At 38.0% G+C, this 12659-nt stretch overlaps 1 protein-coding gene across 1 annotated transcript in view; it reads right to left on the bottom strand.

The window, feature by feature from the left end:
* Nucleotides 1-250: 250 nt before the first annotated feature.
* lrguk.L (leucine-rich repeats and guanylate kinase domain containing L homeolog) overlaps nt 251-12659 on the bottom strand; it is a 31880-nt gene continuing 19471 nt past the window's right edge. The window contains exons 12-20 of the mRNA XM_018252780.2: nt 11155-11251; nt 9223-9336; nt 8133-8334; nt 5334-5444; nt 3150-3283; nt 2980-3068; nt 1982-2116; nt 1700-1875; nt 251-768 (exon numbers count right to left, since the gene is read on the bottom strand). Coding sequence (XP_018108269.1) covers nt 587-768; nt 1700-1875; nt 1982-2116; nt 2980-3068; nt 3150-3283; nt 5334-5444; nt 8133-8334; nt 9223-9336; nt 11155-11251 — 1240 coding nt within the window. The 3' untranslated portion in view covers nt 251-586. The remainder of the gene's footprint in view (nt 769-1699; nt 1876-1981; nt 2117-2979; nt 3069-3149; nt 3284-5333; nt 5445-8132; nt 8335-9222; nt 9337-11154; nt 11252-12659) is intronic.

Here is a 12659-nt window from a genome sequence, read left to right as displayed (position 1 = left end):
TGAGTAAGAGCCCTTAAGGGGGCCACATGGGACATAACTGTTCAGTGAGTTTGCAATTGATCCTCAGCATTCAGCTCAGATTCAAAAGCAACAGATATGACCCATGTGCCCCCCCTGAAGTCACTGATTGGTTATAGCCTGGTAACCAGTCAGAGAGCTGCAAAGCAGGAAGTAGTATTCTGAATATTATGTTAGACATCCAGACACTCCAGTCTTTATACATTACATTTTTGGCTAACTAACTATATAGGAAACATTTTTATTTTGCACAGCCTATTTATTTACACAGTTTTTATTTTTATACTGAACACTTCCTTTAGCTCTAAAAAATAGTGCATAATATTGTCAGCGAGCCTTACTTCTATTTTTTCCCCCTCTCGTTTTTTCTTTAATGCTTAAAAGAAACAAAAATATGGTAGAGAGAGGGAGTTAAAGCAATATATTTGCATTAGCACTTGATGCATCTATCCACACAGCTGAATATATATAGATATATATATACACACACACATATTTTTTTTATATTTGACCACCATTTTCCCGTTAGTGTTGATCCATTGTACAAGCCAGATTGATATCACATGAATCAGGTGGAAGTGGAAGATTTCCTGCGTCCTGATGGAATAGGGGGTAGAATGGGTTTAGTGTTGGAGCCTGGGCGACTTGTGTGAGCAGAGGGTCTGGTTGATGATGTGGCTGATTGTGTGTCAGAGTGAGCAGAAGAAGGCAGCCGAGGTGTGTCTGGGGTCTTTCCATTCTCATGATGATCTGTATGATGAACATGGGTATTACATTTTTTTTAAAAGTTTAACAAAAGTATAGTTGAGGAATAATGTGATTCTGAGAGTTGCTTGCTGTACACATGGATTTGAATAATAACAGATAAGCCCTTTTGTGACACAATCACAAGTAATCTGGCAGTTTACATTATCATTTAGTTTGCTGTGAATGCCAATTTACAACTGACTTTTTTCCATGTCTTATTTAATCATTCTTCTGCAGCTATTTGGTTGTTTGGGTCCCACTTACCCAAGAAACCAGATAGTGACTGACTTGTGGAGCAGGAATTGGTGTCGTTTTGAACAGAAATAACATTCTTTTTTATAAAAAGTCCAGCCTTTAGAATGAATCTGCCCAGGGGCATTTTAGCTCAGTCTATGGTTACAATATGGATACAGTGAATGGCTATTTATGTATTCTCATTAGTTCTGTACATACAATTGCACAACTGGTGACATTTGATAACTAGAAATGAAAGTGGCAATTCTGTTTGAATGGCTTGAAGTCATTTTTAATAGGTTACAAATGATTACTCTTCCAGTTCTGCCATCTTCAAACTGGCAATTTAAAACTATCTCCAGGGAGTTATGATTTCCCCACACAAACAAGTTCATTGGCTCCTGATGAAAACAACTCTATTGTGTGGGTGATACAACAAGGGCAGGATCATATAATTGCCACTATGTACATATGGAGCCTAACACTGTGCTGGCAGATCATAATATTATACAGTAGCAATACTACTGACCATCTATTGACAGAGTCTGAATTTTAGAACCAATTCCTAAGGTACATCATAAACTGCACTTGGATAATATATAGACCATGTTTCAACAGAATATAAACATGATAAATCACATGTAAAAACCTTGCTCCCCATAATACAAATATGATGATAGTTGTATAGTAAACAAATTACCTGATATACTGTCGGATCCTTGCTTAATGCCAGATAGATCTAATGGTTCTATTGTATCTTCTGGAGGAGAGTGTATAGTAATGACAGGAGTTGGCTGGGAGGAAGATCTCCTTGCAGAAAAGGCTCCAGCAGAGGAGAGTAATGAGAGTCCGGAGCTTGGCCGAGAATCTCTGGAGCTATGAATCCAATGTTGACAATTTATTTAATTGCGTTTATGTAGATTAACATACTTATTGATCTAAAAGAAAGCAACAGCATGTTTTGGTACCATTCTGACTGTACCTGGTATCAGTACTTGCTGGAGGAAAACTGCGCTCAGCAGTGACATTACTTCCACTTGGCAGCATTGATGAACAAGATGCAGGATCTAACAGGTGACGTTGTGTGCCCAAAGTTGCTGGAGCAGTTACAGGACCTCTAAAAAAAAAATATGTTTAGTCACTGGGGAAAACGCTCCTTTAGAAATATTTACTCAAAGAAACTGAGTAAAATATACTTTGAAAGCTGAAACATGTTGAAAGGATTCTGAAATTCCCTTGAATAATATACACTGTTCTAATTCAACAGAAATCCTTAAAAGGGGGCAATACACCCCTCTGTTCAACATGAGCTCAATGAATTGGGCTTGTAGTGACTATGCTTTTTTTGCTTTAGTTTTAATTATGAAAATATAAAATTATATTCAGTACAAGCCCCATTCATTAAACTAATTCTGAAGAGGGGGTACAATGTCACTTTAAGTTGTGTGCAACCATGCTTCGATAAAGCTAACAACTACTTTAATCTCTATTGATTTCTGAATGAATGTTGCAGCATGTTTCTCCCTGATCAGTTGATAGGACAGCCCTCATTAACAATGGTGGGAGAGAATGGTGACTCCAACCTCAGTCATTGTTGGGGGAACCCAAGTACTACTAAATGACAGTACAGGTATGGGATCTGTTATCAGAAAACTCGTTATCCAGAATTAAGGGAAGGGCAACTCCAATTCTCCATTTTATTAAAATAATCTTTAAAAACATTTAAAAAAACATTTAAATAAAATTTGTGGAAAATACAAGGTCCAAGGGGATATCACGGAGCACCAAGAATTCATGAGTTGGGATGTTCCTGATGGTCAGGATGGTCCTTTCATCTTGTCTGATTCCCTTATTGTATTGAATAAGAAGACCTATGCTAAAATTGTATTATTTGTGATCTTTTACTTGAGAGACCAGCAAGTTTAATAGTAATGTGCCCATAGTGCCGAAAAGTAGATGTGAACAATAACTAAGCAGTACCTCTGAAACAGTTGGGTGTAAGTGTGAGGGGTCTTCCCTGCTAAAGCCTGTCGTGCCACCTGCTGCCTCCTCTGTACAGAAGCTTCTTCCTGGAAAGAGAACAGAAATAATCCAACAAACAGCCTAATAAACCCATGGTGGACAAGGTTTAAGAAGGGGGCAATCCTTACCACAGGGGTTTTCTGTAAGGGCAGCTTTGCTGATGCTCTACTGGAGTAGTTTCTGGTTGCAGAATCAAGGTCATTGGAGGTTCCAAGCTGTGAGGGTTTAACTTGCATGGATCCAATCGATGATTTTACTGAATCTTATTCAATGAAGCACAAGAGCGATGAGTATAGATGCAAGAGGGAAGAACACCAGGACAATATTGGGAACTTCAAATTATGGAACCTATTTATAACACATCCTTAAACATAGTTTAGTACAGAGGGAAAATAAGAGAAATGTTGAGATTTGAACTAATTTGATTAAATTAATTAATGAAAACTTTCTGTCTGTAATTTGGGCTGGAATAGGCAGAAGAGGCATGTGCCTAAGGTGCAGAGTAGAGGCACTGGGCACCTCTTTTGCCTGCCTTCCCCTAGTTTCGTCCAATCAGAAGTCTGTACTCTTCACACATCCGTGTGTGTGGCATTTGGTGTGCGAGATCTGGTGTGTGTGCTGGCGCACATCAAGTAAAGAGCAGAGGGGGGTTTGGTTGGCACCCCAACTGTAGCACTGCTGGATACACAATGGCACACTATATATAGCAGTAATATAATAATACTAGAACTGGATTAATGTTTGCTTTTTAAGCTAGAAAGGTAGTCCAAAAAGTCCCATAGTTCATTAGGAGGAAAGGCAGAAACAGTTTGTGAAGCAACTGCCCAATACAGTAATGGGCTGTGCCTACAAATTAGTCTCCATAAATAGTATTGTACATTATAAAACAGTAGATACATCAAATATGTCAGTAAAACATGTCACCAAGAATATACGGGAATCTGCAGGTGCTACATTATGATACATATGACATACTGTATATTGGTGGGATTTTATTTTTGTTCTGTGAGTGTGGATTTCTTTCAACACATGGGCATTTGATATTATGTTTAGTGCTTCTTATACATGACCAGCATTTGTTCACATATGTTTATGGCTTTGAATAGTTGCCATGTTGTAGTCATCTTTACAGATGACTTCAACAGCTACAACTATGCGTTCCAAAAGACAACTTCATCTGTTTATATATAAGAATAAAATATGAGTTTGTGTTAGTTAAATGTGCATTACTGGATGAAAGAGCCCAGCCATGTAACTTCTTGTATGGTCTTTATACTTGCATCCTCACAAGGTTAAGGAATGAAATAATTAGGATTTTTGCCAGAAGGCAGTTTTCCATGAGGATCAGCTCAGTGTGTGTGCTGGTATGATTGCATGTGATCTATACAAGGCACTATGTGCAATGAATGCAGCTGGTACAAAACTGAAACTTCCCCTGAGGCTCATTATAAGGCCGGAGCTCCACCTTTGTTGCTTGACTTTGCAGCAGAAGAGATAACAACTAAGGATATTAGTAGCACAAAAAGACTTCAGATGAAAACTGAAATGGCCAAGATGCCTTATTCGCTTCCTACAATGCATAAAAAAGATTACCTAGAATTGTTGCTGTGATATTGATATACTCACATGAAATGGGTATATAAAGAATGCTTAATATCCAGGATGATATTTCAATCATAATCACTTTTGATTAAAGATATTAACAACAAAGATGCAGAAAGATAAGGAATGAAAATAAACTCTACATTATTCATCATGGTTAGTTGTTTAGAGTATCTAATAGAATTACAATGAGACAATTATAAAATAAAAATACAAAACAAATAATACAGAAAGCTCCAAGCTGAAGTAGTGCCTAGAGCATTAGATATACTATTCTATGCTGAGGCTACTGACTGAGTCTGCAATGGTCTTATATGCAGTAGTGAATAACATACCAGCACAAGGAACTGGATCCTATTACTGGATCTGACACTCAGGAGAAAGCTTCTGCATAAAGAAGATATAATAGGCAAAGGAAATGATGGATATGCCTAAAGAATTCAGGCTCCCATTAAAAGAACATATTTCAGTAGTAAGGGGTTAGATAAAGAGTAGGCAATTACAGAGAAAACATATGAATTAAGACAGATTGAAAAGTATTTTCTTTGCTTGTGTTAATACCTGAAAAGTTGTGAGTAGAGAGGGAATAACAGAATTCCAAATTGTTGTTGATAACAATATTTTAGAAACCAAGTGCAACAGTTCATTGTACTTGGTCTGAGGTGAGTTCCAAGAGCAAATTCTGCTAAAGTTCATAGCAAATAACTTACCAGATCCTGATTTGGTGCCAGCATTAGCCTGACTTGACTGGACAGGATCAGTGAGACCCAAGTATTCCTTAACAAGTAATCTTAGTGAAGAGTAAGCTTCATCTAAATCATCTGTAGAAAGCAATGAGGATGATCATTTAGTCACTGTACTGCACATCGCTTGTCCATCTACTCTACCTGTTCTACCTGAGTTTGCATGTGGTTGATGTTGGGTTTTCACTAAAAACAGAGGATCAGAACTCCTGAAATCATGCTTTATTGCTCGTTTTCTCAGTCATGTGAAAAGGTCATAATAGGCGATTGATGATTGTCTATAGTGGTGGATTCACATAAATTCATATAGTGCAACCAAGGGCAATTCTGGGCATTCTAAAGCAATGTTCTTAGCCAGGAAAAATGTGGTGGTCAAAATGGCTAATATTACCATGTGTGCTGATGCTCTATGGTAGTGATACAGATAACTGTCCATGGTTCAGACCTTGTATGAATCATGAAAAACAGTTACTTGCTTGTAGAATAACCTGTAGCTTATAATATATATAGCTTACCTGGGGCTCAGCTTCCAAACCAATGGGTTCTCCGTGTTTAGGGTCAACCCACTGATCACTAAATGATTTATTTATTAATTTGCCATGAGTCTTATTATATATACATAAAAACTGAAAGGTTGAGGTGAGGCCTTACTATTCTGAAACATGCCTCTGAAAGTTCTCTTTAAATTCATCTAACACTTCTTCAATATTGTAAAGCATTAGACAGAAAGAATCTGGGCCTGCTGGGGCTAGTGGGACATGGTAATAAAAATTTAAGTGTATGTTTTATTCACCTTTTCCTGAGAAAGGTTTGAGTGAAAACTCCAGCCCTATCAAATGCTATGATGGTTGCATGATAATAACTCCTTTATATCTGAAATGTGTAATTGCCATATTGTGAAAGCCCTGTCAGATCCCAGTGCGTTAAATATAAAAAGAGTGGTGTGGTAAGCTCGCTGAGCAATAATATTATAGAGGCTAGAAACTCTGAACTGGCATAGAATAAACAAATGTATCTGTGAAAAAAAATCTGCCTGAATGCTTTAAAGAGTCATTGTAATTAAAACCCCCTATACATCATTAGATCTGTAGGTATAATCTGCAATTTTTAATAATATTGCCATGATCTGTCCTTCCAGCTTTTCAGCTCTCAGGCAATACTAAACATTTTATCCTGCCTTTCTTCAATACCAGTGTTTATTGCTCAAGTCAGTTTTATGCAGAGAAGGAGATAACAGAATACTGCAGCACCGGGCCTCAGTTAAAATCTTTCATCTTTATTACAGAAGAAGTAAAAACATGCAGCATGTAATGACTGGCACATTTTGGGCTCATCTGCCCTTAATCATAAGCATCCAGCCAGCATTATACTTTCTGCCAGAATCATCTCACTCTTTCCTAAAATTCTGGGGCGAACTGGACACTTAGCAATAAAGAAGTTAAAGAGGAGAGTAAATGTCTGGAGGAGAGAAATCAGATTTATTTACCTTTAAATATCATATTGTATTTTTTATATCAGAAAATCAGCTCCTAAAGGCAGCATAGTAGTTATATAAATATAATCCAGATAAGTACAAATGTTTGTGTGTTGAACATGTGGTGTCAAGAGTGGCATTAGAACAAAGGTTCTCAATCTGCGGGGGTTGGTCCTGTTAGGGTGGCTTTGAGCAGTGCCAAAGGGGCTCAGCCTAAAGAGAAATTAGGGTGAGATTTGGACAGAAACCCCAGAATGCCCATTTGATCTAGATACAATATGAAACAAGCTTGAAGGTAAATTGGGATGAGATTAGGGATGAAAACTAAATATCCTAGATAGGCTGAACGACTGATTCACCAATGTTTACCCATATTCTATTAAAAATCTTCCTTGGAATTGCCTGATTAAAGGGATACTGTCATGGGAAAAAAAAAAATTTCAAAATGAATCAGTTAATAGTGCGGATCCAGCAGAATTATGCACTGAAATCTATTTCTCAAAAGAGCAAACAGATTTTTTTATATTCAATTTTGAAATCTGACATGGGGCTAGACATATTGGCAATTTCCCAGCTGCCCCAAGTCATGTGACTTATGCTCTAATAAACTTCAATCACTCTTTACTGCTGTACTGCAAGTTGGAGTGATATCACCCCCCCTCCCTTTTCCCCCCAGCAGCCAAACAAAAGAACAATGGGAAGGTAACCAGATTGCAGCTCCCTAACACAAGACAACAGCTGCCTGGTAGATCTAAGAACAACACTCAATAGTAAAAACCCATGTCCCACTGAGACACATTCAGTTACATTGAGAAGGAAAAACAGCAGCCTGCCAGAAAGCATTTCTCTCCTAAAGTGCAGGCACAAGTCACATGACCAGGGGCAGCTGGGAAATTGACAAATTGTCTAGCCCCATGTCAGATTTCAAAATTGAATATAAAAAATTCTGTTTGCTCTTTTGAGAAATGGATTTCAGTGCAGAATTCTGCTGGAGCAGCACTATTAACTGATGCGTTTTGAAAAAAACATGTTTTCCGGTGACAGGATCCCTTTAAATGGTAAAAATGGGTTTCTATGGAGCCCATTAGCTTCTTCGTATGTTCCTGACTTCTGACTTTATTGATTTAGCAACTAAGTCAACTCCATAAAAGTTAGGCAAACCTTATAGCCTCTATTTTATACGTATTATGAATTAATGTCTAAAGTTTCTTCAATGTTAAATATAAGCTTGATTAAAAATGCAATCTGATTAGTGACATGAAAATCATTATAACCATGTCTATCTCAGTTACCTGTATTGATAACAGCATCAAAAAAACCTGGGGATTCCTGGTTTATCTTAAGGTACATGTCCACCCTGGATACCGCAACATCTATCTCTGGTCTGGTGAACAAGCCTTTTCGTCTCAGCCAACCGTCATATTTTTCTTTATTCATGGGCACAAGCAAGATGTAGCGTGGTTCATAGTAACAATTCTTTAAGCTTCTCACGCCCTGTGAATATGGACATACAACGTCATTAGAACTAGATTTGTGATGGCAATCTATTTTATTGGTATAGGTCAGGAATGTAGCTGCAGGCAAGCGCAGCACTATTACACATTTTGAAGTTAACCTCTGCTCGAAGTCCTGTCACCCCAGGGGATACAGAAAACGGTTAAACAAAATTTATGTACTTCTGCTCTCCAGCATGGAGCTCAATTATTTGGTATGTCCTGTCAGAAATAACTTCTAACTTAAAGGTCTCAGTTTTAAAAGGACATAATCAATTTATACATCAGAAGTTAGCCTGTGAAATACATTTATCATTAAACTAATTGTTCAAGCAACTGTGAACTATTACAAAAGGATTTAACTATTCATCCCATGGCATTGCACTTACTTTGCTTTAATGCCACTAGAGCAGGAGCCCCCAACCTTTTTTACCTGTGAGCCACAATCAAATGTAAATAAATGTTGGAGAGCAACATAAACATGCAGAGAGTTTCTGGGGGTAGCAAATAAGGGATATGATTGGCAATTGGTAGCTTCTCTGTGGACTGGCAGCCTACAGGAAGTTCTGTTTGGCAGTACACTTGGTTTTTATGCAAGTAAAATTTGCCTTCAAGCCAGGAATTCAAAAAGAAACACCTGCTTTGAAGTCACTGAGAGCAACATTCAGGGGGTCAGAGAGCAACATGTTGCTCCTGAGCCACTGGTTGGGGATCACTGCACTAGAGACATGACCCTGTTTTGCAGGATACAAAACTGAAAAACATCATAAGCCTCAGCTGTGTAAACCACTAACATGCTTAAGGTTTGTTAAATTAGGAAATAACCTGTTAACCTATATAATGCGAGTCAGACTATTTATGGCTACAATAATAACCGTCCTGAACTTACCTCTATCTCCATGTGGGTGCAGCAAGCAAGACCTTCTCTGGCAACTGATTCCACTGATTCTCTGCTTAATCCATAATAGTGGCCACTGTACTTCATAGTTAGAAGAAACTGGCCCTAAAAACATATATTAAGACAATACAACAGACTAATGTGAAGTTTATAGGATTTCATTTCATATAGTACATCCTTGTGCATAGCGGAGTACAGTAATACAGGAGTTTAGAGGAAGTCGGAAAGAAACAAATGTAATTAGATTTTTCCAAGCAGTCTGGCAATGTCCAGCCACGGCAAAGCAACAGGAGCCACAGACCTAATCAATGAGTGCAGAAGCATTTTAGGATGTAGTGGCAATAGCAGCACACACAGAATTACAAATCCTATATAAAATGTCCATCACTTCAATTGAATATAAGTAACTGCTATCATTAATGGATAAGTAAACCTTATTAAAACTGAATGTAAATTTGCTGTGTGCTTTTCTAAGCACTTGCCATTTACATTAATTTTTATTTCAGTTTTCATTAAATGGGTGGTTCACCTTTAAACGTTTAGTATGTAATAGAATGCCAAATTCTAAGCAACTTTTCCATTATTTTTCAATATTTATTTTTTATAATTGTATGCCTTTTCTTGTAACTCTTTCCAGCATTCAAATGGGCGTCGCTGACCCCAGCACCGATTCGGACCTAAGCGCCACCTGAGGCGGCTCCTGCAATGCCGCCCCCCCTCGCCGACTTACTTGTCGGGAGGGGAGGCAGGGACACTAATGCGGAGAGCGCAATTGCGCTCTCTCGCATTAGTAAAGCTGAATTTCCGGTTTAAAAACCGGAAATTCGGCTCTTAAAGGTGCAGGAGCGGCTTTTTGCCGCCCCTGGAAACCGCTTCGGCGTTGCCGCCTGAGGCGAGCGTCTCAGCTCGCCTCATTGGCGGCGCGCCCCTGGCTGACCCCATCTAAAAAGCAAATACTCTGTAAAGCTACAAATTTATTGTTATTGCTAGTTTTAATTTCTCATCTTTCTAGAAAGGTCCTTTCCTATTTATATTTCAGTCTCTTATTCAAATCAATGCATGGTTGCTAGGGTAATTTGGACCCTAGCTACCAGATTGCATGAACACAGACAAAGGTATGTAGATATACCGGAGCTCACCCTAGCTGCAGCGTAGCGTCTCTTCTTCCAGTCGTTGCTCTCGCAGGAATCTGGCCAGTTTGATCCGGAGTTACACTGCACCATGAAATTACCCGCTGTTCGGCGCTGACCGAAATAACGCGTTTCGTGCCCTAACTCTCCCGGCACTTCCCCAGAGTTGTGAAAGTGCCGGGAGAGTTAGTGCACGAAGCGCGTTCGTTTCACCTCCAACCCACTCCACTGCCTGTTTCAACATGTTGTGCACAATAAATTCGCATCTTTAAAACGAAGCAACCGTCTCCTGTCAGTAATTCGGTCAGGGCCGAACAGCGGGTAATTTCATGGTGCAGCCTAGCTACCAGATTGTTTATAATGTACATTTTTAGAGCTGCTGAATAAATAGCTAAATAACTCAAAAACCTTAAATAATAAAAAATGAAAACCAATTGCAAATTGTCTCATAATATCACTCTCTATATCATAATAAAAGTTAACTCAAAGGTGAACAACCCCTTTAACTGTCAATTTAAGTTTTGTAAGACAACATTGGGTGATCTGTTCTTATTTGATCGGAATGGTAAAGACTTTGATCTGAATGGTTAGTGGCGGGTCGGGAGATGGGAAAGTCCGATCGTACGTTGATTCGTACGATCGGATCTTTGCGTCTATGGCCAGCTTTATACAGCAGGGCTCATTGATCACTGAACTACTAACGTGTGAAGTGTGACATTTTTAAGAACGAATAGGGCAAGAGAAAAAAAGGATTGCATTATTGTACAAAAAACAACAAAGTGAAAGTTCCTACCGAGCAGGTCATTTCTTCAAATGCCTCTGGTGTAACAAAGTGATAATCAAATCGCTTTTCTTCTCCAAAGTATGGATTCCTGGTAGTGTGGCATGGCCTAAATGATACAGGGGAAATGTTACCTTTATGAGTGCTATTTTGAGCACAAATTGAAATGTGAGCCTGCTGCACAGTAATCATAAGACCAAAATAAGTCTTATTTAAGAGGGGCAGCAAGTACCTCCAGTTTGTTTGGGTTGTACTGTTATAGCAATCACAACTATATTACTGTTAAAATCATTTGGTGTAAAATAAAATCAATATAAATTACAGGGAGAAACTTTGCTTATAGGCAAAGAATAGTGAATATTTAGAGTAGCTTATTTGAATATCTTATGCGAATATAGCAGTTGGCAGATGCCATAAAAGATGTTCGTGTGTGCACAAGATTACCAGACTTGCACCATTTTCACTTTTAAGTAGATTAAGTGGAGCCTTTGAATATTCAATTTCCAGTAAAGGGGACATTTCAATGCTTTTCAATGATGACACTTTATAACTAGAAGTTTAGTTTACAGCAGATTTTAGACTTATTTAGGCATAAAATGAATATACACTTTTATAAATAATCTCCAATGTGTAAAGCAACAATCATTTAAGTGTGCATTCAACCTATGAGTGTGTTTGTAAGCCATATACCTTGAATTAAACTATGAAATCAATCAGAACTTGGCCCTTTTGTGTGCCCATCAACAGCAAAGCTAAAACTTTTTTTCTCATTTGACAGATTTGTTTTAAATTCTTTTAAGTTTAAATTGCTTGAAATATAAAACAAACTCTCCCCTAAATTCCATTGTGAAATATTTAGTAGATTATTTGTTTATTATATAATATTTCCAGTGCCTTGTTGTATCTCCATTGCAGCAGTAATGGGTTTAATGTTTCAGTCTAGCATTTAGTACAGATATCATGTGCATTCTTGGAAACATCAAGGCAAAGAGAAACAGCACTATCCTCCACCTTTAAAATCCCCCTACTCATACCCATAAAGCAGAGCCTTTGAAGATGATCATGAGGAATCATGTGTCCATAAAATAAGGTACACGATCATGGTTTTCATTATGTGTGTCAACTCCTTCCTCTTCATTCAGTGTGATATGCACAGTCAGGGGAGTCTACACACATGATAGTACATATGCACTTAATCACACATTCAAAGGAACCCTTCCAGTGACTAGTCATAACTTAACTTTCTCTAGCCCTCATTCTGATATTAAATCCCTTATGTCTGTTTAGCTGCCATGTACTAGATGTTCAACTCTGAACTCATTATACATGGACATACTGAAAACAGATGAAACTGGTACCTTTAACGTTTCGTGCTGTAGCACTGTATGGAAATATTTTTGGTATATAAATTATTACTTTATTCTAAAACTAACATTTAACAGATGTGGAGTTCCGACCCCAATTTACTACCACAAATGAGATTCACAACATTCCTTTGGAATGGATTTAAAATTATT

This window comes from Xenopus laevis, chromosome 3L, assembly GCF_017654675.1.
Source record: "Xenopus laevis strain J_2021 chromosome 3L, Xenopus_laevis_v10.1, whole genome shotgun sequence".
Taxonomy (NCBI): domain Eukaryota; kingdom Metazoa; phylum Chordata; class Amphibia; order Anura; family Pipidae; genus Xenopus; species Xenopus laevis.
The sequence above is the reverse complement of the archived record's forward strand: the minus strand, read 5'-3'. Positions and strand labels throughout refer to the sequence as shown.